Here is a 27096-nt window from a genome sequence, read left to right as displayed (position 1 = left end):
TGCATATTGAATAAAGTGTCAGCATCTTTTGTCTCGGCTCAACAGCCGAGAGAAAACCCTGTTAGGAAATAAAAAGCTTCCCACTCTTGAAACGTTGAGTATTGCCCTGTTCTTGTTGTCGGTATGAGATCTGTGTTTGATTCTGATTAGTAGAGAGCAGGGGTCTCTACAGTCCTATCAGGCGAATTACAGTGACACAGGCTGATGTTGTGTCACTGGCAGGAACAACACAGGAGACCGAAGAGATGCCACTTCAGCTCATGTCAGCTATGTCATTTTGTTTGTCACTTTGGCAGTTCATTCAGTGACAGTTGAACTTAAGGTTGTGATGAGTCTGTCAGGCTTTGAATTACATAAATGCATTATAAGCACAATGTTTGTTCTAATTAGTCACCACATTTTAAAAACTGAATTGTGCTTGATACAATCCCTTCTTCATTAATCCAGACTGAACCAATATGTTTCATTCAACCAAGATCATGCAGTTCCTCTTAGAAATTGAAAATATGAGTACCTATAAATATCTTCAGGTTGTGAAGAGAGAACATCTGAGTGGGTAGATTTGGTACGTTGGGGATCATCTGGTTCTAAACGATTCTTGATTCCTGATTGGTTGAGGGGCAGGATGAAAACAGATCACATGCTTAATTCACGGAAATAAAACATTTTTTTAAAAACATGCACAATTTATATTCATTCATATTCACAATTAACTTCATACAGTTTATGGAACGGAACCTGCAAATTAATTTATACTGTTTAATTCACTGAATTCATGTTAACTATAACCTGCCGAAATCCACGATTTTTCGTCATTAGCAAGTTCACAGTCAAACTGCCTGGAGAATTAACACAAAAATGGAAATGGAAAGTATGTTTTTGTGATTCTCTGAAATAAAAACCTTTCCCTGAAGAGACAAATAAAGGGGAGAGAGAATAGTGCTGCAGCTATCTAGCTGCAGCACTATTCTCTCTCAACGAGGTCACTGCAGATATGAATGGAATCCCATGGGCAATGTCTGGGATGGCAACTTGTGGCAGCAGGCTATTTTTCCTAAAAAGAAGCAAACATTTCATCCCATTAATGGCCTAGTTGGCTGGATGTACTTACCTTACACATATGTCATTTTAGAGACAGTGTACATAGGCTACCATTATGAAGTGGGGGACAGAGAAAGAGTAGGACAAAGACTTCTCCAGTACTTTGCAAGGGTTCCCCGGTTAGTTTTTTCACAGAGTCTGTTGCATGTGTCGTCCACTCTGTAACTGTGGGATGCCCTGCAGCATACGTCTTCAAGCCAAATATGCGGTTTGCAAAGAAATACTGCATTATAATGATTTAATTGGCAGGTTTTGAAACACTTAATGTCTCAAAGACTCTAGACGTCTGGAAAAAACCTTTTGAATTTCACTCTAGCCACTAATTACATACAAATATTTTTTGCCGATAAATATTTGTTCACTTTAACTTAAAAATGTTCCTCTCACCTCGTGTTGTTCATGAAAAAATAAAATCCCAAACATTCACATGATACTAAAACAAGTTTGGTCATCTACAGCATATGCATTATTTCTCTGTATGACAAAAATCACTGTTAAGACTTTATAAGTATGAAAGAAAAAATTCCCAGTTACACAAGAAGTGTTGATGCAAATCAAAAGATCCCATGGTCAGTTATATATATCAGTAATTGATTAACATACATTGAGAAACATAAGGCACTTCAATGTCAACCCTCACAAAGGCCTAACAAGGGATAACTTCTTCCAGATTCCAGTGGAATATTTGTGGTAATAAATGCAGTTTAAGCTACACTAAAGACTGTTTACATAATGTTTTATACAGCCTTACGATAGTTGCATCTTCATTTCACTACAATGGGACACTCAGCGTTCACTGTTAGTCCAAGCATCCATCTTGCTTGAACGCACTTTATCCTTATCATCAGCCAGTGGTGGACTCAAGCTGTTTAAGCAGCAGGGGCAAAAAAAAGTGCACCAGCTGCATACGGTGGGGCATAAGCGTGCAGAAAGCTTTCCCAGCATGTACGGCAGTCTTCATCGCACTGCATCACGTGGGCACCTTGTCATGTTTTATGTACCATAGAGAGGCAAGCAAGAAGGCAGTTTTGCAGCTTCTTTATTTTAACATGGTAGTGTCATCAGCCAAAATAATCTGTCAATTCATTCAAAAGTATATGAAAGATTTCACAAGTTACTGGGCTACAAAGCACTTGCTCCTGTCCTGTCAGCTGGTCAACAATCTCCCAGGTGAAGCCTGAGCACCCCCTGACTGTGCATCCGCAACAAGAGATCAAACTCAGCAGGCATGGCGTGGAATTTCTTTTTAGTTTGTCTGTCATCGTAGTAGTGTGAGTCAGGGCATAGAGTCCATCTGGGTGATTACTGAAGGGCCAGAACCTGTATAGATGCACGTTGGCACTGTGTTCCAGCGCCAGGCTGGCCATCATTATGCGGTGCTGAGCCGCACTGCTTGTAGGCCTTGGGAGCGCCAGAAGAGGGCCAGACTCTGGAGGTACTCAGGGAACTGCTGCAAGGTGCTGCAAAGCGCTGTCTCATTAACCGATCACTGGATGTCAGTGAGTAATCAACATTATTTATGAGTTACTAAACACTATATTGACTCTAGTAAGGATAGGGATTTTTAGTTTTTTAGTTAGGTACTTGGAGGAATTATGCAATAATGACAGATTCACACATTTTTTCTTTTGGTTACAGTAAATAAATAATTACAAATCTTAAAATCAAGTTCATAAAGTAACTTTCTTTGCATTCATTTGATTCCCAATCAAGATACACTGGTAAATGCTTTCCATTGTTAATATGTACCTAAAAGCTGTTAATCATGTGATAAAATATGCGATTAACTATAGACATTCAGCGATTAATCGCGATTAAAAAAATGTAATCGTTTGACAGCCCTAGTTTAAATGCATCAATCTGGTGCACTTTGAAAAGAAATTCAAACAACCAGCAGGGGGTGTTCTATGTGTGGAGTAGTTTTGGAGACATGCCTCTTTGTAATTATGACATATATAAGAAACAAAATGTATGGCATAAAATATTCCCCATAATTATGAATATGCTTATTTTTTTAAAAGTAAATGCTATAGTACAACTAGCAGGAGATAAGTTATAATTGAGGTAAGTTTGAAGACAATACCTTAATTAATCATTAAATTAATAAATATTGTTGTTGTATCTCTTTTCGGTGTTGTAGTTTGTAGACGGTCCCTAAGCACTCGTCTTACTGCCGTCTCACCGCCGGCTGTTCGTAGAGACCAATGTTATTTCTCCAGGTTAGAGGACGGCTCGTTTTGATGAAAATTAGTTTTTAGCTTGTTGTTTACCTTAAGAAAAGATGCGTAGTTTGTGATTTAATAACATAGTAGTTCGAATCTGTGAATATCTTTCTAACTTTACCGAAGTTGAGCTCTGAGCAGCGCTTGCTCTGGCTGTCTTGGGCCTGCGCGTGTAGGGTGTGCGACTATACGTTTGGTCAATATTTTCTTTCTTTCATTCCAATTTTGGGTCAGTCACAGTGAAAAGAAATTCTAAAAAGTCAAAGTATAGCATGTTGAAAAAAAGTGATAAAATAGACATGTTGAAAAAAAGTCATATAAAAGTCATAGTGTAGTATCTCGAAGAAAGTCTGGAAGAACATGCAAACTCCACACAAAAAGTCTAAGTCACGCAATACACACCCATTATAAACGCAGAAAAAACCTGAAAGAAGCACTAAACTTAAACAGTGATAACACAAAAACTGTAAAGGATATCAAAAAGCTGAATCCTACTGCAATAGCTTAAGGTTTTGTAAAGTTTGAATGACGTCTGTAGTTGAAATTATGTAGAAGGAGTAGCATTTCGAAGTGGAAGAAGCCTAAAGAGGATTTTAAGATTGCTCCATTGACTCAATGTAAAGGAAAAAAAGTATAAATAGTAGAAAAAAAGTTGAATACAAGCATATATGTCCTTTAACATTTTGATATTTGAATGGTTTTTGAAGCTAAATGTATGCAGAAGTTAGAGAAGACCAAAAAATGTACGGAAGAGGAAAGTTGAATTGTGTGCTGCTCAATCAGCATTCACACAATAAAGAACTGAATAACAATACTGTGAATGCTGCTGAATCAGCATTCACACAATAATAAAGAATCGGATGACACAATGAATGCAAACAACATACTTTTGCAAAGGTGCTGAAAATCTCTCTTTTCTCCGTCATACACAAGCTTTGATCCCACTGGAGTGTTGGCCTGGGTAATGATGGCCTTGTCAAAACCATGGCACTTGCTGCTCAGCAGAGATCTGGGGAACCACAAGGACTTTGTTAAATAACATACAAGATGGTCAGGAGCAGGGCTTAATTTGAGCCGGAACACGCCGGAACATGTTCCGGCACCTCCGACGTTGGATCCGGACCTTTTTTATTGGATCCGGCACCTCCTGTGTCACTATGAAAAATGAATCGCCTAAATGAAAAAAAAAAAATTACTGTTTGATCCACGACGCCCCCCCCTCTCTACGCTACGGGACCTCCCACTGTACAAATTAAGCACTGGTCAGGAGTGTAGGTAAACAGAAGGCTTCATAATTTTCCCAGGTGTGTGAAAGCAGTCTTGGGTCCTTCAGGTGAACTCCCTCTGTTTTACCATAACTCACATGACCGCAAGATGTGTTATATTTCGACCATGTGGTTAACAAAAGATACATGGTGTACTGTCATTATTTGGAGGGGATTAGGTAGACCTACGCGTCATTGGACTCATACTGTAACCTTTGAGTCAAAGTCTTTTTTTAAATATTTTAATTATATAAGAAACTTGTTGATTTATGTGCCCCTCTTGAGCATTGCTTCATGCACAAATTCTGGACCTGGCCTGTAGACCCATTCCTAATTTGGTGTTGGGGGAATTTCTCACTTGAACTGAGTTAGTGGGTCCCTAGACATGAAAATCTCACAGAGATGCTCGTCCACCATAGTGCCACGAATTGCGCAATGGTCAAATCTAATATGGCCGCCATCGGCTATGATGAAAATCTATCTTTTTTGTTTTTGAATGTTTATACACATGTAATACCTCTATTTTGACTAATTATGGTATGTGGAATTCATTTCTGCCATTGATATGACCATATTGGGTGATTTTGATCTTGAAAGGTCATGGTCAAGGTTGTTTTGCTATTCTGAAGAATCTCAAAAGACATGTACATGCGAACTAACTCAAATATACAGTCTGCCCTTATACTGGGTTTTTGTACAACACTAGACACAGTTCACAAAAAATAAGAGGACAAGGTTTAACTTTTTTTTTTGTATTTTATTGAACAAGTGCAGAAGTTGAATCAGGACTTTCTGGAGTTTTAGAAGGAGTGTGAAGCGAAGTCAGAGCTCTGCCAATTCTTTGGAGTTTGGCTGGAATTGGTGGCCGTCATAAAAAATGCTGTAGTCTCCGAAAGAGAAGGAAACTGGAACCTACATGTGGCTACTATAGAGGATTCTATGCCAATATTTGCAGAATGTGACTGCATAAACTACCTTCGTCATGCCTCATAGTATCTTGAACAAATCAAGGTGCTAGAGTTCACACATCCTGATCTCTACCGGCACTTCTCTATAGGCCAGTGGGTTGTGCAGGATCGCCATGGCTGGTTCTGTGCTGTGGGAGGTGACATGAAGGTCGAGCAGACCATTCAGCGAGTGTCAAAGGGTCCTGGAGGTCACTATGTAGCAGGAGCCACACACAATGCAAATGCTGTAGCAGAGTTTGAACTCTTGTTCCATGAGATTGGGATGATCACTGATATCCTCAACTTTCTCACCAACAACCACACTTTGAAACGACTTCTCCCCCCAGGAAATGTTTTGGATTTTGACAGCTAAATACGTCATTTTAGCGCAGTGTACGGTTAAGAGTAAGAAGTTTTAGAAAAGTCCTGGGCAGCCACAAATTCCACTGTTCCACAATTATGCGACAGCACTCGCCACTCTGACTCCACTGCGCACATCCACATCACAGAAGCTCACTTGACATCATTAGGCTGTTTCAGCATATAGCTAAGGTATACTTTTCTAATCGTCAAAACCACACCAGAGATGTTTGGCTTGAAAATATATGCTAATAATCAGGCTGCAATGACCTCGCCAACAATTTCCTAACGTGTGCCTTCTCCACGTCACAGCGGTTTCTGTTACACAAAACATATGAAATGAAAACAATCATACTTACAGGCATTGCCCTCACAGGGAACGGAATTATATTTAAAGCAACTTATTCTTTTTGCAGAATAACCAAAGTTTCAGAAGACACTGAACCAGTGTGTAAACTGTAGGCTTAGTTCTTTTCCACACATGAAAAGGAAGTAAGCTGAACATATTCCCATATTTCAGGATAATTACCAATTGTGCCCAGTAGATGGCACTCTTAACACAACAAATGACAAGAAACGGCTTATCATTCATTCTCATCTCAGCTGAAAAGACCGTTGAAAAGTTTCTGTCCCGAACCTCCTTCCAGGATAACTGAAGTTGCTTGGCTAACAGGGCTTTTTGAATCCTTCTGTAAAGTTATCGTTAGATGCTATGATGGTGCTGCTAACGTTAGCCAAGTTGCTTGCTAACGTTATTTCAGACTCAGGCTCTTTAGCTGCCCCAACAGAGTTTGCCTCGGCGGTGGACGAAGAAACATCAACTGTAACATCTACAGATGAAATCATGCTAATTTTAGCCGTATTACTATTCCGGAAGAAAAAATCTTGTATCCTTTTCTGCGACATATTCTTCTCTACAACTAACGTTCCAGTCAACTAGCCTCAGCCTGCTCGCTTCTCAGCGAGTCACATCACTTTGACCCACTTTCACTTTAGCGAGTCACATCACTTTGACCCACTTTCACTTTGACCTCTGTAGCAGCTATAACAGTTCATTTTTAGTAGGCTATATTCGAACCTACCCATAACCCTTTTTTGCTATTTGCCTTATTTGATATTCAAAAATATAAATGTCAGACAGCGAATTAGTAATTAATAAAAAAAAAAATATATATATATATATATATATAAAGTATATATATAAAGTATATATATATATATACTGCAGCACCCTCAGCACCCCCCTTCCCGCGCCCTTGCCAACGAGGGGCTTTTCTGGTTCATACAGCATGCCATTTGCTTGCAACAGCCAAGGACCCCAAAACAAGACTAGAGCCAACGGAACATGGATGGAAGACACATTTTGGCACACTCCTGCCATCAAAATGTCTGAAGCCCTTACCACCAAGTCTGCTCACAGTATGTGAGTGTGCAGGCAAGTGTGACAATCGCTGATGTGGCTGTCGTAGAAATTAATTCCACATACCATAATAAGTCTAAATGGAGGTATTACATGTGTATATACATTCAGAAACAAAGAAGTTGGATTTTCCTCATCATCCGATGGGGGCCATATTTGATTTGACCATTACGTAATTCGTGGCACTATGGCGGACGAGCACCTCTGTGATTTTTCATGTCTAAGGACCCACTAACTCAGTTCAAGTGAGAAATTGTGAACGGGTCTACAGGCCAGGTACTGGATTATACAGTTTAATTGAACTACTTTTTAAATCATACTCGTACATCTTCAGACTGTGACAATGTATAATGACGTGACAATGATAATGTATGTCACAATGACTATTCCTGCCAAAATGGACTATGAACACTGAAGATGACAATTATTTGCAATTTATTTTGCTTTGTTTTGGGGGGTTTTGTTCACAAAATTCAAAATAATATTTTTTTTTTACTTTGAGAGGATGACGTTTTGTTTACCTGAACTTTTGATAATTGTCTTCCTGCTTCTTCCAGGGTTGAGAGTAATGCTCTTGTATTTTATCAATGACCTCCCTGTGACACACACACACACACACACACACACACACACAGTCAGGTGTGTATTCCCTGTAGCTCTGACATTAATTGATCTGATGAAGGCATAAACAAAAATAAATGTTAACCCTAAATAAATGTTGATAGATGTAGCGTTATAGTTATATAAAATATAAATAAACAAAAAAGCAACCCAGCTTCCCTGGCCGAAATAGACCGAAATAATAACATTAAAAGAAATACATATAAACCATGATAAGATCTCGTGAATAAATGTTGACTGAAACAGCTGTTATTGGGTTAAAAATACCAATAATAAAACTGCCACAGATTTCGAGTTAAGGGGGGCGTGTTTTTTCTTTCGTCTATATCCGAAGGTGAGGGATTAACATGAATGTCTATCTGACGGACCCCCCACGTCGAAAAATAATGCAACAGGTTTCGTTAAAACTTAACGCCAGGGGTCCTTGACCATGCGTCAGACATTTGACGAGTAGGGAGTGAGACTGTGTTGGCTAAACGTTGAATATTTCGGAAATTATAAATGTTATGAATATTATAAACAGTAGCACTCGATTCTGAATCAAGCTGAACGTTTTGATGTGTGAATGGTGTGTGTAGGTGCCTTCTGCATTCACACCAATTAAACGGAAACTAAAACGGAACCCCCAGAAAACACCTAATGAAAATCAACCTCCTTCTTTCTCCCTTTCTCCCTGTAACCTGTGAAAACCGTGTCCTTATACCCAAATTTAAACTGCTTTATGTTGGTACTTTGCTTTTGTTCCACCTGTAGACTGTTCCATAGCTTTACTCCAGAAACTGAAATGCAGAAACTTTTCCTGGTTTTTCGTATACTGCTTATTTTGAAATTGAATGTCCCCCTTAATCTATAACCTCCCTCTCTATCCCTGAATAATTTTTGAATGTTTCCCGGTCATAGCATATTTCTGGCTTTGAACATCATTTGCGCCTTAAAGTTTTAATAATTTTGACTGTAAGAATGAGTTAGTGTGATCTCGATACCGAGCGTTGTGAATAATCCTTATTGCTCTTTTTTGGAGAATAGATAGTGACTATAATGAACATTTGTAGTTGTTTCCCCAAACCTCAGCACAGTAATTGATATATAGTAAAACTGGGGAACAGTGTAGAATATGGACTGAATTTTATCAAGAACCTGCTTTTAATACTGAAATGGATCTTGGCAGTTTGGTTTGTACGTGTTTAATGTGTAGTTTCCAACTGATTCTGTCATCTACCCAATAAATTTGCATTCATAAACTATCAATTTCAACCCCATCTATTTGTATGTTCACCTGTATATAGCATTATTTTTGTTTTGTTCAAGTTTAATGATAATTTATTGCTATCCATCTTTTCAATTTGTTCATTTCCTGAGTAACATCCTCTATTAGTTAGTTAAAGTTAAGTTAAATTTTCACCTGAATAGAATATAATTGTATCGTCCGCAAACAACACCAACTTCAACAACTTGGAAACATTGCATATATCATTGATATACAAAATAAACAGTTTTGTGTCTAACACTGACCCCTGGTGGACACCACAAACAATGCCCAAACATACTGGGCTGGAGTTTCCCCAACTTCATAAACTGCTGTCTCTTATTGTGATAACTCGTAACCCAGTTTAAAACTATCCCCCTGATACCACACCTTTCTAGTTTATTTATTAATATGTCATGGTTGATCGTATCAAAAGCTTTTTTGAGATCAACGAATACCCCCATTGCATTTTTTTTTTAATCTATGGCGGTTGTGATTTCTTCAAGTAATTCTATTATTGCCAGTGACATAGATCTGTTTGCTCTGAATCCATATTGATTGTCTGTGAGCAATTTATTTATGATTTTCTTAAAAATGTGTCTAATCTGTTGTTGAAGAGTTTTTCTAGAATTTTGGAGAATTGTGGAAGTATAGCGACAGGTCTGTAGTTTGTGAAGTGGAGTTTGCTCCTATGTTTATACAAAGGTATGACTTTAGCTATTTTCATTTTATTTGGGAATGAACCTGTTTGAAATAAGTTACATATGTATGTTAATGGCTTTGATATCCCCTCAATAACCTTTTTCACTATTGTCATATCAATTTCATTGGTCCACCGATCTTCTTTCCTCTTTCTCTCATGTGTTCACACAAACAAACTCACAATCCTACTTTCCACCATTGTCCCAAAGCTAGAGCTCCATGCCTCCACCCAATCAGAGTGACTCCTAATACCCCCCCAAACTCCTACCTATACACACAAGCTTATTTTATTCCAATGTCAAACTTCGCCAGCTGTAGTGACACATGTCCCCTCACCAAATCAAAATGGAGTGTTTGTATTTGTTCCTTGACTGTTGTGCAGATCTGATGACTCCGTTGAGCTGAGGCCTGTACTACGAATCAAGATCAACATGCCCTAGATTGATTTCAGTTACCCGGCTTCACCTAACAACCGCGGTCCCGCATAAACTATGTCACGACGGTGGTTATCAACTAGTTCAATCAACCCAGGGTTTCCCAATCCAGCAACGCGCGCATTCACATAAAAGAGGCGGTGTTTGCACAGCATGACCAATCGCAAACATCTACCAGAAACGCATTTTATATAAGAGCAAACTATAATTCTACATAAATATGAAGAACACAGACACGGTTTTAAAAAGGCAAAAAGCAATACAGTCGCTGCTTCCTAAAACAGGAAGGAAAGCTGACAAAAAAAAAAATAGCCGACGCTGTTATGTGTAAATCACAACGCTTATCAATATCACTTCACCAGCAGTCAGGCACAAGATCTGACCATAATTACACTTGTGCTTTCTATAAACTGTCGTTGCTTTGGCCTGTTATTTCAGTTGCAACCCTGGCATTGGGAGCAAATAAAAAAAATATAAAAATATAATTCAAACCGATGTGTGGCATTGGCAACACACGTCTCAAGAAGCCGACAAATAGCCTATACATAATATTCTGCGCTGGAAATCAATATATTTCATAAAGATACCCATCAGGGAATGTTAACGGGGTTGTCGGTCTCTAAATGTTTTAACTTTTATGAACGCACCTCTCTCTCCGAGCTCCACCTGATCTTCTAAGAACGGTGACGCCGTTATCAATCGAGTATTGATTGGTCAGTAGGCGGTGCTTCGGTTTATCTATAATCTCCAACATAACCTGCTCCCGAGCAGGTTAGGTGTTAGCATAAGTTACCACGGTGATTTAACCCGGTAACAAGTGATCCACCGTCGTGATACACAAAACCCTGGGTTGAATCTGAAGTTTCCTCGTTAACGGCAAATCTTGCTTCGTAGTACAGGCCTCTGGTGGGCCTCCCATGTTGAATATTTGACTTGTTTGCGATGGTGGTATGCAAAAATCATGTCCTAAATGACCGTGCCATCTGGGTTTTGCATATTTTCAGACGTCAAGGATGGCTTGCAAATGTTTGATGTCAAAATCAATCTTTCAGTCTGTGCACACATCTAGATCTGAAAGAGTCTCTTCCTGAACTAGAAACAAAAGACAAACTTTTATCCGTCGTACCAGCATATCCTGGATGATGCATGTTTTCTTGACCAAATTAAAAGATGGAAATAATTATTTGTTGCAGTCCTATGTTTACCTCTTCGGGCCTCTGAAAATCTTACAATCTGACTGCTTACAACCCATGACATCTGTATGGCTTAACCTTAAATCTAAAATAAAGACATTATGGATGTATATGTAAAGCCTCTGATTCCAGGAGCTCTGAGCCACCTGATAAAATCATTTTCTTCAGCTGTGGGCCCTTAAATGGCCATCACCTAACTTGCGATGGCTGTGATTGGTGAATGGCTTCAAGGGGAGGTGTGATAGAAGACAAGCGAACACAAGCAGTGAGAAGTAGTTCATTGCAGCTCTCTCTCTCTGGCTCTTGAACAAAGCTGCTCAGCACTCCACTGCTCTCATCTGCCTTTTAGTTGACTGGGCTTCCTTTATTGGGGAGTAGATACCAGTTGCCAATGCTACCTGCATCCAGCAATACCTTAACCAGCTGTAGTGTTCCTTTTCTAGTGACAAGCCTTGTGCCAGTTAAGTCTTCTCAGCACTACAAGTTCAGTGTTAGATGCACAAGACTGCTATATCACCACATTGTAATGGAAAAGGTTTAAAGCCATTACTAAATAGTGAGACCAAACACTGTTTGTGTGATGCAAATGTCAGTGCAGTGCTTATGCTAGGCTGCCATGAAGCCTGGTTGTTTGTAGCTTTGGAATACTGTGGCCAATTGTGGAATAATGCTAACGTCAGACAAACCCATTTGTAAAAATCACTTGTTTTTTGTATTACAGTATGCCTTTTGGTGCTGCTTTGCTCCAAATTTCAAGCCAGCTTCTTTTAGAAGAAGTTGTACTTTATTATTTTTTCACACACATTTTACACATTTACCCATAGAAAGGCAGGCCTGAGCATGCTTTGCTCAAGGGCACATTGGCAGTGCCCAGGAGGTGAATTGGCACCTCTCTAGCTACCAGTCCACACTTAGTACTTTGTCTACACCATTACTTGAACTGGTGACCCACCAGTTCCCAAGCCAAATTCTTATGGACCGAGTTACTGCCTAAAGCTACGAAAACACTCTTTAAATTAGGTCTAGTTGTATGGATATTTGCATTGATAATTTAGTAAAAGTATGTAGGTATAATGAGGTGAATTTATTTAAAGTACTGAAAATAAAAGTACTCAATGCAAGAAAAATGTCCCCTATGACTGATGTTTATTATTACTAATGCATTAATGTAAAAGCAGGTTTTTACTGTTGTCGCTGGTTGAGGTGGAGTTGTTTTGTTTTTTTATAACTATTTTGCATTGGACTGCAACTAATGATAATTTTTATTATGTATTAATCTGCTACCATGTAACCTTGTTTACATTTTTGCCAACAAATTTAAGCATAAATGGATAACAGACAGCTGGTGATACTTTGCCGTTAGCTGGAGCCACTAGAGGGAGACTTCCTGTCAAAGGAGGGAGCACTTCAGAGTGAGGAATGAAAATGCTATTCGGGGTGTAAAAAAAGAGAAGAGAATCAATAGAGGTATGCATATAAAAGCGCTGTGCAAAACTATGCTAATAAATCAGTGGATCATGTGGTGTTCCAGTCAAATGTTGGGTTTGAAAGTAGAAATACTGCATTTTAATGACAAATCTTGGCTGGTTTTGGGACACCTAATGGCTCAAAGACACTAAATCATGCAAGCTGAGACATCTGGGATAAAGCTTTTGAATTCCATTTCAGCCACTCGTTACATCCAAAAAAAACGGTTTGTGTTAAATATTTATTCACTGATTCACTTTAACTTCATTGTCCCTCTTACCTCATGCTGTTCACTAAACAAAAACAAAATCACATGATTCTAAAACTGGCTCACAAAGATTTCTCAAGTTTGGTCGTCTATAGCTTGTACATTATTGTTCTGGATGACAAAAATCACTGTTAAGACTTTATAAGTATCAGCATGAAAGGCATTACTTCCAGTTGCACAAGTCTTGATGCTTCTTACCCAAAGGTTACAATTTTCAATCAAAGTGCTCAATTCACAATCCTTACATCACCTTAAAGTCAGTCATTGATTTAGCATTTACATCAACTTAAAAAGTACTTGTTTCCAACCTAACATTGTTACAATATGTGAATGTTTCCACTTACAGTACATATACACCTCTGGTCACTGTGGTGACGGGGGGTAGCACATTGTAACACAGATTCACCATAACAACCTTTGTGAGGAGGGACCTCCCGTGTTTAGAAGTGCTATTATTCTTGTTTCTTTCTGTGGTGTCTCTGTTTAGTCCCTTGCTCTCCGTTTGCATTCCCACTGGCCAAGTGGCCATAGGGACTAGTAGGAGGGGTAAGGGAGTGACGCAAGCATGGCAACGGTCTTTATAGCATCGTCACTAGACCTTAGCCCCACATACAACAACATCAAAGCAGCATGGAGGAGTCCGTACATGGCCAGCAGTGCCTGCACCTCCGCATCAGTCCACTTTTCCGAGTTCCGCATTCCGTCCATTCTCGAAGTAATTCACGTAATGTTTTGCTCAACACAGACGGGGCTTTATTATACTCGGAACAGACCCTGCCTCTGCCTGCTGCGCTGTGGACGTGTGTGTGTGTGTGTGTGTGTGTGTGTGTGTGTATATATGTGTGAATGTGTGACGGCCGGCGAGCCGCAGAACACGCTTGTGGAGTTTAACTCCGAAAAGACAGTTAACCACAGGTTCCCGTTAATCTTATGATGGACATCTGTTGTGATATTTAAACAAACGAACCGTCAACGGCAAAATAAAAGCCTCTTATTTACGAGAGCGGTCTGAGAGACCTCCAGCTTACGGCGAGGTGTCTGAGCATGACTGGCCGAGCGACGAGCTCGAGGCACTTGCTGGCTGTCGCCTCACTTCATGGAGGTTCTCAACTCCGAAAACGTTGAAGCAAATTGTCAATTCGGCATCAATTTTCGCAAGATTGCCTATATTCGAAATCTAAACAGTTAATTTCTCGCCTAAAACGTTGTCAGAAGTGAATTTAATGATGAATAAGATGGTGAAAATTGTTAAAAATGTCCCGTTGTTGGTTGTTGCTCTGTCTGCAAGTTCCGAGTTGGCAGTGGGCGTGACTTATAAGTTCGACCAATCAAGTACACCTAGGGAAAGGGAAAAGGGAAAAGACCGTGCTCTGAAGTAGGAGCTAAAAAAGTCCGCTACTGCGGCCAGAGGAACTTAAAAATCCCCAAATATTTCCTGTCGGAATACGACGAAAAAAGTGTTCTAGGAACGTTTAGTTCTAAGAACTGCAAAAATCCCTCCGGTCGGAAAGCCCCTATTAATGGGTAAGTATCCTACCATACATTTCCACATGAGAGTTGCCAACAAATATCTAAAAGATTCTTTACATTCAGAGTGCGGCAGTTTTCATTAAACGTTAAAGTGTTTTACCCAGGAGGTATTTGATTTTCTTCAAAATACATTCAGTTTGATCCAAAACAAGGCACTATATTTTCGACTTCCACAAAGGATTCCCTTAGAAATCAAAATATCTGCATCCAGGCTCCAGCTGAAACAAAATAAATACAATTTTAGATACACTGTAAGCCTCATAATTGTTGCATCTTGATTTCAGTGCAAATGTCTTGGCTGCTGATGGGCTAACTCAGCATTCCAAGTCCAAGCGTCCATCTTGCTTGGACACACTTAATCCATGTCATCAGCCAAAATGTATCTGTCCATTCATTTAAAAAGTATATGAAGGATTTCACAGTCCAGCTGGGAGGAGGCCTCGGGGGAGACCCAGGACTAGGTGGAGGGATTATATCTCTAACCTGGCCTGGGAACGCCTCGGGATCCCCCAGTCGGAGCTGGTTAATGTGGCCCGGGAAAGGGAAGTTTGGGGTTCCCCTGCTGGAGCTGCTACCCCCGCGACCCGACCCCGGATAAGCGGATGAAGATGGATGGATGGATGAAGGATTTCACGAGCAACTGGACTAGAAACAAGGCACTTTGCTCCTATTCTGTCAGCTGCCTCTGGGTCTGGGAACTACTTTTCAGCTGGTCAACAATCTCCCAGGTGAAGCCTGAGCACCCCCTGACTGTGCAGCCGCAACAAGAGATCAAACTCAGCTGGCATGGCGTGGAATTTCGTTTTAGTTTGTCTGTCATCGTAGTAGTGGTTAGTCAGGACATAGAGTCCATGTGGGTGATTACTGAAGGGCCAGAACCCGTACAGATGCACGTTGGCACAGTGTTCCAGCGCCAGGCTGGCCATGATTATGCCGGTGCTGAGCCGCACTGCTCGTAGGCCTTGGGAGCGCCAGAAGAGGGCCAGACGCTGGAGGTACTCAGGGTTAAAAAAGACGGGCCTGGTGGGGCTTTCAAAGTCCTCAATGCTGTAGACGGCCCGCATGCACACAGGAGTGTTGTGGCCATAGGAGAAGGCGGGAAGGAGCAGCAAGGAGTTGCCGTAGCTACGCAGACTCTCCACGAACGGACGACGACGTCCCATTAGAGCCCCATACCTGAAAATAAACAGATGTGAAGAAACAAGACAAAAGGAACGTTTTAAGGTGCAGTGATTCATCATCTTGCTCACTTAGATGTGAAGAAACAAGACAAAAGGAACGTTTTAAGGTGCAGTGATTCATCATCTTGCTCACTTCTCTAGGAAGATGCTTGGGTTTGCTGTCACAAGGTCTGTCTTTATGCCCACATGTTTCTCATAGCCTTTTTCCAAAGGAGGTAGGTTGCACCTGAAAAAGCAACAAAGACAACATAGAGATTGTTTGGAATTTTAACAGAGATTAGTTTAATTCTGTTGATTAAGATTGTCACCAGCATTTTTATTCCAGTACACTGGACACCTTTCTCACCTGATAACAAATTGAGCGGAATCGATCATCTTTCCACAGCTGCTGTTGGTCAGGATCCCTCCGTTCCCAACAACAGCACACGTGTCCCATGTTTTATTTGGGAACGGATGCTCCTGGAATCAACACCAACGGAAAATGTATTACAAAACAACATGTATACTTTAATATATATATATATATATATATAATACTGTGTGTGAAAGAGCCATATTAGGGGAGGGAAATCTAATCTATTATCTATCGGATATTATTTGCAAATTTTTCCTCACTGGGGGAAATCCCCTGCAGTAGGCCTACATGTGTTTGCATGTTTGCTAATGTCCAAGATTAATGTTCTTTTCTTCTTTGGTTGAGGTGTTTTAGAGTCTTGGATTTTCTATAATCTTTTGAGATTTAAAAAGGTATAAATATAGCCTAAAATTCTAAATGTTTTGACTGTTGGCAAATATGGACACAACTATTCAATTTTTTCCTGACTGCACACTGCACTATGCATATCAGTGAAACTGGGTGGTATACAGAGATGTTATGTTATAAGTTTATGGCAGCCATTTGGTGGACAAATGAACTACAGATGCAGCTGAGTGCTATATACTGTTGTATGCACAAGGAGGGGCTATAGCTCAGTGGTAGAGCATTTGACTGCAGCTCAAGAGGTCCCCAGCTCAAATCTGAATGCCCCCTAGAATACTTTGTCTTTGCTTCTTATGAATGAGTCATTGCATAATGTAAACCTATGATGGTCACTTCCCTAAACTGAACAGTAGAAAAAAAAACTAACTTCCACTCTACCAGATCATTGAGGAGAGTTGAGAGTGCTGTATTTCCTGTTCTGCCTCCCTGACACATAGACTGTAAAAAAAAAAGAAGATGGACAACACGTCTCCACTTTCTCCCACTGTACAAAAGTGAAGCCATTTTGGCTTCACTTCTGTATTCCAGATACAGGAGCTGCCATCTTGTAATCTTGGAGCCAGAGTCTCTGTAGTAGTGATCAGGAAGTCCCGCCCATACACCCGCCCGACCAATCGAAAGTCAATCACAGCTATAAATCATGATGTTGACCTTTTTTTAGCATTAAATAACAAATAAAAACTAAACTTACCAGAAAAATAACAAACAGCGTGATGAGAACTACCTAAAATGACAGAAACCATCTTTGGTAAAGATGTATTTGACGTCTACTTTAGTTTTGCCCATGTCCTATCCAATAACAAGGATGGGTGCAAGATTTATGACCTATAATGCAGCCAGCCACCACGGGGCGATCAAGATTTTTTGGCTTCACTTATACAGTCTATGCATCAACCTCTGCTCTGGCCCTGTTCAGACCTAGGGCCCTTTTCAGGAAGGAGGTTTAACAAACTCTGAGTCTTACCCTGATGTCTGAGTTGATTTACCCTGAGATGGGAAACTCTGAGTTTTCGGTTTCAGAACAGCTGATTTGAGTTGGTGCAATCAACTCAGAGTAGGTTCATGCACGTGCACCACCACAATAAAAAGGCAGCATGAATGGAGCCACGATACTACAATTCACCATGGTAACAACCACAAACAAACGGGGAAATACTCATGCGCACAGCGAGATAAAAAAAACAACACAGCGGCTGCTGCAAAAGAGAAAGAATTTGCGTGGGAGAAAATTGCTGCTAGAGTAAATGCGTATATTCCAATATAGTGTATATCATATTTAATCATAAGTATATTACTGGTGAAATGGTATTGAACCTATAATCTATTACATTTAGGTGTAATACTGCGGGTGAAAAAGAATTATAATTATAATTCTGTTAATGATGGTGCTGCAGCCTCAGAATGAATTATAATTCATAATCTTTTATTTCAAAGGGTACACATGGATGTATTGGATTTACATCATTCACCTACAGTACTGTGGAACTCCTTTTTACTGGCTCTTACTGGTTTGTGTCCAGGGAACACTACAAAAACGTTTAAAACACGTTTCTGAGCGAGTCACTCACACTCAGAAACTCTTCTTTTTTTATTATTTATTTATTTGAACATGTAAAAAATATATATATACATACATATATAAAATCAAAATGACAGATAAATAAGGACATGTACTTCTCAGCACAATCTACCAAAATTATTATAAGTAATTCAAGTAAGAAATTGTTTGAAAAGGAGTGGGAAGAAGTTCATAAACAAATTTTTCTAGTCCCACCCCCTTTCTCTATTTTTATCCTTTAGTTAAATAAATAAATAAATTTAGTAAATATAAAACAATTCAACACAATTCTTCTTTACATACACGTACACCGTATATCTACCTACCTACAGCTCACATATACCCATGCATACATAGGCACAGATGCATACATACATACATACACTTTTTTTTTCTTTTTTTTTCTCTCTCTTTCTTTTCCATCTATGTTCTTCCTTTCCGTCTATCTATAGTAAATCAAATAATAACACATCCATACTAGACTTAGTATATAGGTCCAGGAACCATACAGTCAGTATACAATACTATCACCTCGAGTCCTTTTCGTATGCATTCAATATATTCATATTTCATTTCTCTTGAAATTACTCATTGTTGTACATGATTTCATCTCTTCACTGCAGCTGTTCCATACATTAACTCCTTTGGTTGTAATGCAGTGATATTTAGCATTCGTTCTTATATGTTTCTTTTGAAATACAGACGTTCCTCTTAAGTTATGCTTGCTCTCTCTCATTTGAAACAACCCTTGGATACTGTTCGATAGCTGTTGATTATTTACTTTGTACATAATTTGTGCAGTTTTAAAGTCAACAATATCTCTGAATTTTAGTGCTTTTAATTTGACAAAAAGTGGATTAGTTGATGCTCTATAAGTGGTTTTATTTACAAGTCTTAAGGCTCTCTTTTGAAGAATAAAAATAGGTTCAATGTTCGTTTTGTAAGTGTTTCCCCACACTTCCAAACAGTAAGTAATGTATGGCAGTATGAAGGAACAATACAATGTGTACATTGAGCATTGGTTTAATAGGTATTTGGTTTTATACAGTATCACAATTGATTTGGATATTTTAGCCTTAATATAGTGTATATGTGGCTTCCAACATAATTTTTCATCGATTATTATTCCCAGAAATTTAAGTTCTTTTACTTTTTTTCAATGTCATTTATCATAAGTTTTTTGTGTAAATTTGTTTGCACGATTCCCAAAAAATATAAATTTTGTTTTACTTAAGTTCAGTGTTAGTTTATTTGCATCAAACCAACTTTTCATCTTTTTTAATTCATTTTCCACTGTATCCAAGAGTTGTTCCAGATTTTCCCCAGAACAGATTACATTAGTGTCATCAGCAAATAAAATGGTTTTCAATTTTTTTGACACCCCCTATACATTATTTATATACAAGTTAAACAGCAATGGTCCCAACACTGACCCCTGGGGGACCCCACAGGTGATTTTCTTTAACTTTGATTTATGGTTTTGCAGTTCAACATATTGTTGTCGATTATGTAAGTAGCTATTTAACCAAGAAAGTGCAGTCCCCCTAATTCCATATTTGTGTAATTTCATGATCAATAAATTGTGGTCTACTGTATCAAATGCCTTCTTAAGATCCAAGAATAACCCCACTGCATTTTTTTTTCTTCTATTGCTGTTGTTATTTCTTCTACAAATTGAATAAGTGCATGTGAAGTTGTCCTATTAGCCCTAAAACCATATTGCTGATCACACAGTATATTATGTTTAGTAATAAAGTTATTGATATTTTTTCTAATATTTTTGAGAATTGGGAAAAGTGAAACAGGTCTGTAGTTTGAAAGTGTATGTTTTTCACCAGCCTTGTAAATTGGTATCACCTTTGCCAATTTCATTTTATCTGGAAAGACTCCAGTTTTCAGAGATTGATTATATACATACGTTAGAGGTTTAACAACACATCCAATAATACTTTTGACCATAAACATGTCAATGCCATTCCAGTCTGTGGACTTTTTACTCTTAAATGTTTTAACAATCTCAATAATTTCTTTTTCATCAGTTCCCTTAATAAACATAGATTCATTAATATTTACATTCTTGCTTAGCACATCATTTATACTGCCAGTCTTTGCAAACTCCTCAGCTAAACCTGAACCAACTCCAACAAAAAAATCATTAAATTAATTTGCAGCCAAGGTCATATCCTTAACCTCTGTTTTGTTTTTAGTCAGAAAATAGTTAGTGTCTCCTGTTTTGCCTTTTTTTTTCTTGATAATTTCATTCAACACCATCCAGGTGTTTCTTACATTGCTTCTGTTGTCCTCCAGTAGTTTACTATAATAATTATTTTTATTGCTTCTCATAATTCTGGTCAGTTTGTTTTTGTATATCTTATATTTCTGTTCTGTTACTTTTGTCCTCTTCCTTAAAAACTCTTTATATAACTAATTTTTCTTCTTAAATGCATTTAATATTCCGTTAATTAGCCACGGTTTTTCATCAGCTTTCTGTTTTACTTCTTTCTTTACAAGAGGACAGTTTTTTTCATAAAGTGATGTTATAACAGTCAAAAATGAATCATAGGCTTCATTCGCATTTTCTACATACACTTTGTCCCAGTCTTGTTTCATTAAATCCTCTTTGAATTTATTGATGTTTTCTGTGTCTGGTCATTGTGTATATTTTGCAGTCTTTCCTGGGGCCTGTATCACAAAACCAAGATAAGGGATTAAGCTGGGATTTCCCCGTTATCCTAGATGAATTTAGCCTTGACTCGGTTTCACGAAAGCGGAGGCACATAAATCACCATGGAGATTTATTTGTGCAGCTAGCCTGCTCCCGACCAGGCTAACAGCCAGGATTTATTTAATCTTGGAGCCTTTTCTGATCACCCAGCAGTGGTTTTACCTTATTGTTATCAGCCTGGATTAAAATACAACAGGTACATATTGCTGTTCATTTAAGTACTGTTATTATTTAAAGTTGTGACCATTATTTTTTTTTATAATTATTCATGTGACAGTCATTGTTACTGTTATATTGCTGTATGAAGACTGCTGTTCATATTGTTGTTAGAAGTTTGATGAATATATTATGACAGTTGAAGTCAAGTAGAAAAGGCTGATAAAATTTCAAATGTGTTTTAAATGAAGTCTGTTACTAAGGGCAATACATACAATGCTGTACATTTCTATAGTTGACCAATGCACCTTGAATTATTTTAGTTGATTCATTTTTTTAAAATTCTTTAACAATAAGGATCATGTTTGTTCAGCTTCCATGTACATTGTATTTGGCATTCTTAGCACACAATTTGTGTTGTCCAGTAAACTGGGACCATAATTTGGGAGGATTGTACAATTTTAAGAACATATCCTAATTGTACAATCCTCCCAAATTATAGTCTTAGTTTACTGGACCAGTAACTGTCTAGTGATGTAGGCTACTGTACATTCATGTAACAACAGGGAGAGGACACCTCAATGGTTTTTGACCTTGTATTTTGCTGGGGGGGAAATAACTGATGAATATACTCTGTTCCAGTCATGTTTAATGTGTGCATGGGATTTATCACTTAATTATCTTTATAGTTTCTAGATTTTAGAGTCCAATTTCTTCAGTGTCTTTATTTTCTATGTCCATATATACAAGGGAGCAAGGCATATAATATGTAGAGAAGGAAACTCGTCCTCTATAAAAAATTTAAAAAACGCAAGAAAAAGCGTGGCAGATAATAGGCTAGCGGACAGACTGAATGATAGTCTAAAAATATACATTTGTGAACTACTGCTCTTAACTGAAACCATTCAATGAGCCACTTGTCATTTGCAAAAACGAACAGTTGTACACTTTGCATTAAAAGCAAGCAGTGGAAGTTAATATGACTTAGGAAATTTATATTTTAGCCCTTGAAAGAGAGGGAGGAACAGAGTGAAAGAGATATTTACGCATCATATTCTAGCCTAGAAAATTGATCTTCATGGTAAATTTCCTGAGTAACATTATCTGATGATGTTATAATGACATTCCCATCAACCTCAGTGTGTACTTTGTGTTTAGTGCTAATTATCAAATGATAGCATTCTCACACGCTAAAGTGAGATGAACATGAACTATTATTTCACAGGTTTAATAAGTCATACTTTGGATTCTTTCAATTCTGTTTGAAAAACTCTTAAAATCTGATTTCTCATTCCCATGTACAGACACTGCTTTTACTTACAGTGTGATGCATGCTTAAACCACAATATGTTTACTGGTCAGGGCTAACAGTAAAAAGTGTGCATAGCTCAGCAGTACAGGCTGATACCAGCTTAGGGAAGTCTAGAGTGAGTTTGTGAGCTTCTCACCAAAAATAAAACCCTGCTGTTATGTGTAGCCGTGTGTGTCAAAGAGCCAACATGTGAGTAGACACATGACCTTTGGCAGAACATGCTAGAGCAAAGCAGCGAAATAATCTCTGTGGTGAAACATTTGAGGAGCAATCATGACACCAAACAAGCAGCAGATGTGTTAACATTAATCAATGAGAAACAACATACCTTTGCAAAGGTGCTGAAAATCTCTGGGGTGACCTGGAGGGTCCTCCTCTTTTCTCCGTCATACACAAGCTTTGATCCCACTGGAGTGTTGACCTGGGTAATGATGGCCTTGTCAAAACCATGGCACTTGCTGCTCAGTTGAGATCTGGGGAACCACAAGGATTTTGTTATCGGTGGGCTGGGAGGCTGCTGAGGTCCCTCTGGACTGAACTCTGAAGTCTCTGCAACTTTGGCAAAGTGCAATATGTATCTCTTTGTACATATCATTTATAATTACCTTCATTTTGCACACCCAATTCACATCAAATCTGCACACTGCATGCATGTTGTTTATATAGATTTCTCTCCGGGAAGTGAAAAAGTAAGTTAGTAAGTAAGTAAATCTATCTATCTATCTATCTATCTATCTATCTATCTATCTATCTATCTATCTATCTATCTATCTATCTATCTATCTATCTATCTATCTATCTGTCTATCTGTCTGTCTGTCTGTCTTACAAGATAATAACATGCAACATAATCAGGACTGCTGTTAAACAGAAAGTGTCATCATTTGCAAAATTTGTTAAATTAGAGTTGATTTAATAGGCAGCTTGTTGAGGTTATAGATACACAGTTTATTATTTCATATAAGGATGTTTATTTCCATCAAAAGACTCAGGTGAAGTCCTTCTTTATCACCATATCACATGACCTCCAGACGCCTTATATTTAGACCATTAATTTGCCATGTTCTCCTCTCCTGCTTCCACATTTCTATTTCCACTTCTCCTTCCATGTCTTTAGTTCTTCTTCTTCTTTAAACCTTTGAAGCTAGTACAGTTTAAGATAATACATTGCATTCATATTTCAAAGACCGGCTATTTGTGAAAAATGTAATACAGGTGAAGGGCCGCTGACTTATATTTCCAAGCACTTAAAGAGAGAATGTCTTATTTACTTAGCAAAATTATTGGGAAACAAATCAACCCAGACTGTGTACTACTTTGGGTTGTTCTAAAAGCTCCTTAAAACTGCCAAATGACCCTTAGCAGGCTTTAATGTTTTGCATAGTTATAACTAAAAGGGTTATTTTGAGAGAATGGAAATCACCTTTTTTAAGAAGTGATATTGTGATGAGATGATATTGTGTTCTGTCTTTATTTTGAGGAGATTTTTTATTATATCAGAAAACAAAGTAGTGTTTTTTTTTAATTATTATTTATGTGCCCATCTTGAGCATGGCTTCATGTACAGTTTATTTAAATTACCTTTTAAATCATACTTATTGTACATACCAGGACCGTGATTTTGCAGCTATGGACACTGGAGATTCAATGTATCTGTGTGTTGGTTTTTGTTTGTTTGTTTTTGTTTTATTGTTCTAAAAGTTCAGAATTAAAAAAAAGGTTTGAGAGGATGTTGTCTTTTTTACCTGAACTTTTGGTAATTGTCCTCCTGCTTCTTCCAGGGTTTAGAGTAACGCTCTATTACTTTGTTGATGACCTCCCTGTGACACACACACACACACACACACACACACACACACAAACACAAGTTAAGTGTGTAATCCCTGTAGCGCTGAAATGGCCTGATATGATGAAGGTATAAACAAAAAGGTCAGTGACGATGTTCGCTCTTACCTGCAGCCTTTACAGGGGTCAGAGGGCTGGGGGGCACTTTTCTTCCGAGGAGGCGGCCTCTGAGGTTCAACATTACTGTGGAGCGAACACGAGATAATCAGGACAGGTGAGTAAAAAGCTGTTGCTAGAGATAAAACTGAAAATCATGTTCTAACTGATGTATTGTTTGGTTCCATGCATATATTCATTACCGGCACCCTTTACATTTTCAAAAGGAGATCTAACCAGTGAATGCTTCTATGCAATCAATTGCTGTATGCAGGATTTCTAATAGGGCTGCACGATATTTTGTTCTACATCGCGATGTGCGCATGCGCGATAGTCACATCGCAGGACGTTGCGATGTTGACGCTACAACTTCTTTGTTGCTTTGATAAAAAAGTAAACTTTCACCGTTCTCCTTTTCTATGATTGTTACCGGCCGACCCTTTCCCTTTAAGACAGGTGGTCATGTGACGTAACGTTCATATCGCAATATATATCGCAGGGGGAAAAAATATCGCAATGTAAGTTTTTGCAGGAATAATTTCTAACTTCAATAAACACTAAAGCAAATATTGTATATATATATATATATATATATATATATATATATATATGTATATATATATATATATATATATGTATATATATGTATATATATATATGTATATATAGTATATATATATGTATATATATATGTATATATATATATACATATATATGTATATAATAGAGTAATCATACCAAGGTCTGCATTCAGAGCTCTCCCACTGACATGGGACAGAGCAGTGGCAAATCTGTCAGCTTCATACGCCATAAATGAACAACCAGTGTAGCCTACAAACCTAGGAGCAGAGACCTGTGCTACTTAGCTACATTTTGCAGCAGACTTCTGTCTTTTGTGTCTGTGTTACAATGGTAGATGTCTGTGGTCTGCCATATGAGTTGCTAATATGTATCCTCTTCCTGTTATTACGTTTCCAAAAAGGACTCAAATTAAGAAATATGATCTCTAAGTTCTCTGAGTTCAGTTTTATTTCATGTGGCTATTGGTGTGGTTGCTTCTCATATGCCACTTTCAATGACTCTTTTTAGTGTATGGGTTTCTGCCATTGCTGCAAAACTTGCATTGGCAATAAAACAACATCATAACATCAAAAACAAATACACTTGTTGGTTATTTTCTTTTGAAGAAATGACCAATTCTAAATTATCTTTCACATGTCTATGCTAGTATTTTAACTTGCTGAGTATTGTGAGAGGAATGATGAAATTGCAACACGGATACACAAGGTGCCTTATGAGTTGTATTCACACATACCTGGGCAAAAAAAGCAAAATCAGCCTCTTTTTCTCAACACTAGTCATTTCACCCTAACTACACCTTTCACGGCTTTGTGTCTTCTGGCACTGAGTCGAAAAACTGCCAAAGTGTGCAGAAAAAACTAAAATGCACTCCATCATACAAAAACGTGTGTGTGTGTGTGTGTGTGTGTGTGTGTGTGTGTGTGTGTGTGTGTGTGTGTGTGTGTGTGTATTCTATAGGTGTTTGGGAAAGGAAGTGACACACTTACTTGTTGTCGACCATGTACCAGATGAAAGTGGTCAGCAGGCTCCCCACACAGAAGAGAGTGATCACCAAAGAGAAGAATGACTTCAAGAGTTGTCCCCTCATACCTCTCCCCTCCTGCTAACTTCACCCGCTTGGCCCCTCACTTTCTGTCTTCCTCTCTGCTTTAGCTGGCTCAACAAGACACACCCATTTTCTACTTTCTGTGACCCTCCCTCTGTTTTTAGGCCCCCCCCCCCCTTCTTCGGCTCGTTTTCCCTTGCTCAACCTCACACACACACTCTCTCAAGAGTGTTAATCTTTTGCCTCTCTGCTTTCTTATGTTTTCTGTTACTTCACTCCCTCCTCCTACTCCTCCCCCTCGCTCTTCCTGTCTGTCTGTCTCTCTGTCTGGTTTGACTCAGTGTTTCTCTCTCTCCTTGGGTGAATGAGAGCACACCACCTAAGGTATTAGCCTTCTTTTTCTGCCTCTTGTTCAGGCAAGTCCTTGGTCTTCTTTGCACCTCTACTTGGATGTTCCTCTCTTCCTGTTTGTGTCCAAGTCAGCTGTGACAAATACGATCTTTTGTTGCTCCACATCCTACTTTAATCCTTGCCATGTCTCTTTGATCCACCCATCTTCTTTCCACTTTTTCACTTTTTTCATGTGTTCACACAGACAAACTCACAATCCTACTTTCCGCTGTTGTCCCAAAGCTCCTTGTGTTCTCCGCCTCCACCCCAGAGCCCCAGCCTTCCCTCTCTGCTTTCCCCTCCCTCCATGAGCCATCCTCCGCCCACACCCCTTAAGCCCCTCTCCCCTTTGCACAAAAAGGAGGCAGTAACATGAGTGCCCAGTTCTGAATTAGCCCACAGTTTGCCTCTTGACTAGTGAGTGTGTGACAGGAAACACATTCAAAACCAATGAGGGGCAAAACAGGCAAGGGGCAGAGGCTTCCCATCCAATCAGTGACTCCTAATACACCCAAAACTCTTACTTACACACACAAGCTTCCTTTATTCCAATGTCAAACGTTGCCAGCTGTATTGACTCATATGCTCTTGCAAAAAAAGTTTCTCCGTTTGAGAGGTTGGGGGCCAAGGCAGGGAAGTCTCCTCTCAGCTGAGATGGGAACATGCTTCTA

The 27096-nt window shown here is 38.8% G+C and overlaps 1 protein-coding gene across 1 annotated transcript; it reads right to left on the bottom strand.

The window, feature by feature from the left end:
- Positions 1-13200: 13200 nt before the first annotated feature.
- Positions 13201-26693, bottom strand: st8sia6 (ST8 alpha-N-acetyl-neuraminide alpha-2,8-sialyltransferase 6). Its single transcript, XM_078269140.1, has 7 exons — positions 25977-26693; positions 24421-24495; positions 24213-24287; positions 22797-22941; positions 16304-16416; positions 16091-16183; positions 13201-15952 (listed from the first exon to the last, which is right to left on the bottom strand). Exons 1-7 carry the CDS (start codon positions 26075-26077, stop codon positions 15490-15492), a joined length of 1065 nt encoding a protein of 354 aa, XP_078125266.1. The 5' UTR covers positions 26078-26693; the 3' UTR covers positions 13201-15489.
- Positions 26694-27096: the final 403 nt, after the last annotated feature.

This window comes from Sander vitreus, chromosome 15, assembly GCF_031162955.1.
Source record: "Sander vitreus isolate 19-12246 chromosome 15, sanVit1, whole genome shotgun sequence".
In the NCBI taxonomy this organism is placed as follows: domain Eukaryota; kingdom Metazoa; phylum Chordata; class Actinopteri; order Perciformes; family Percidae; genus Sander; species Sander vitreus.
The sequence above is the reverse complement of the archived record's forward strand: the minus strand, read 5'-3'. Positions and strand labels throughout refer to the sequence as shown.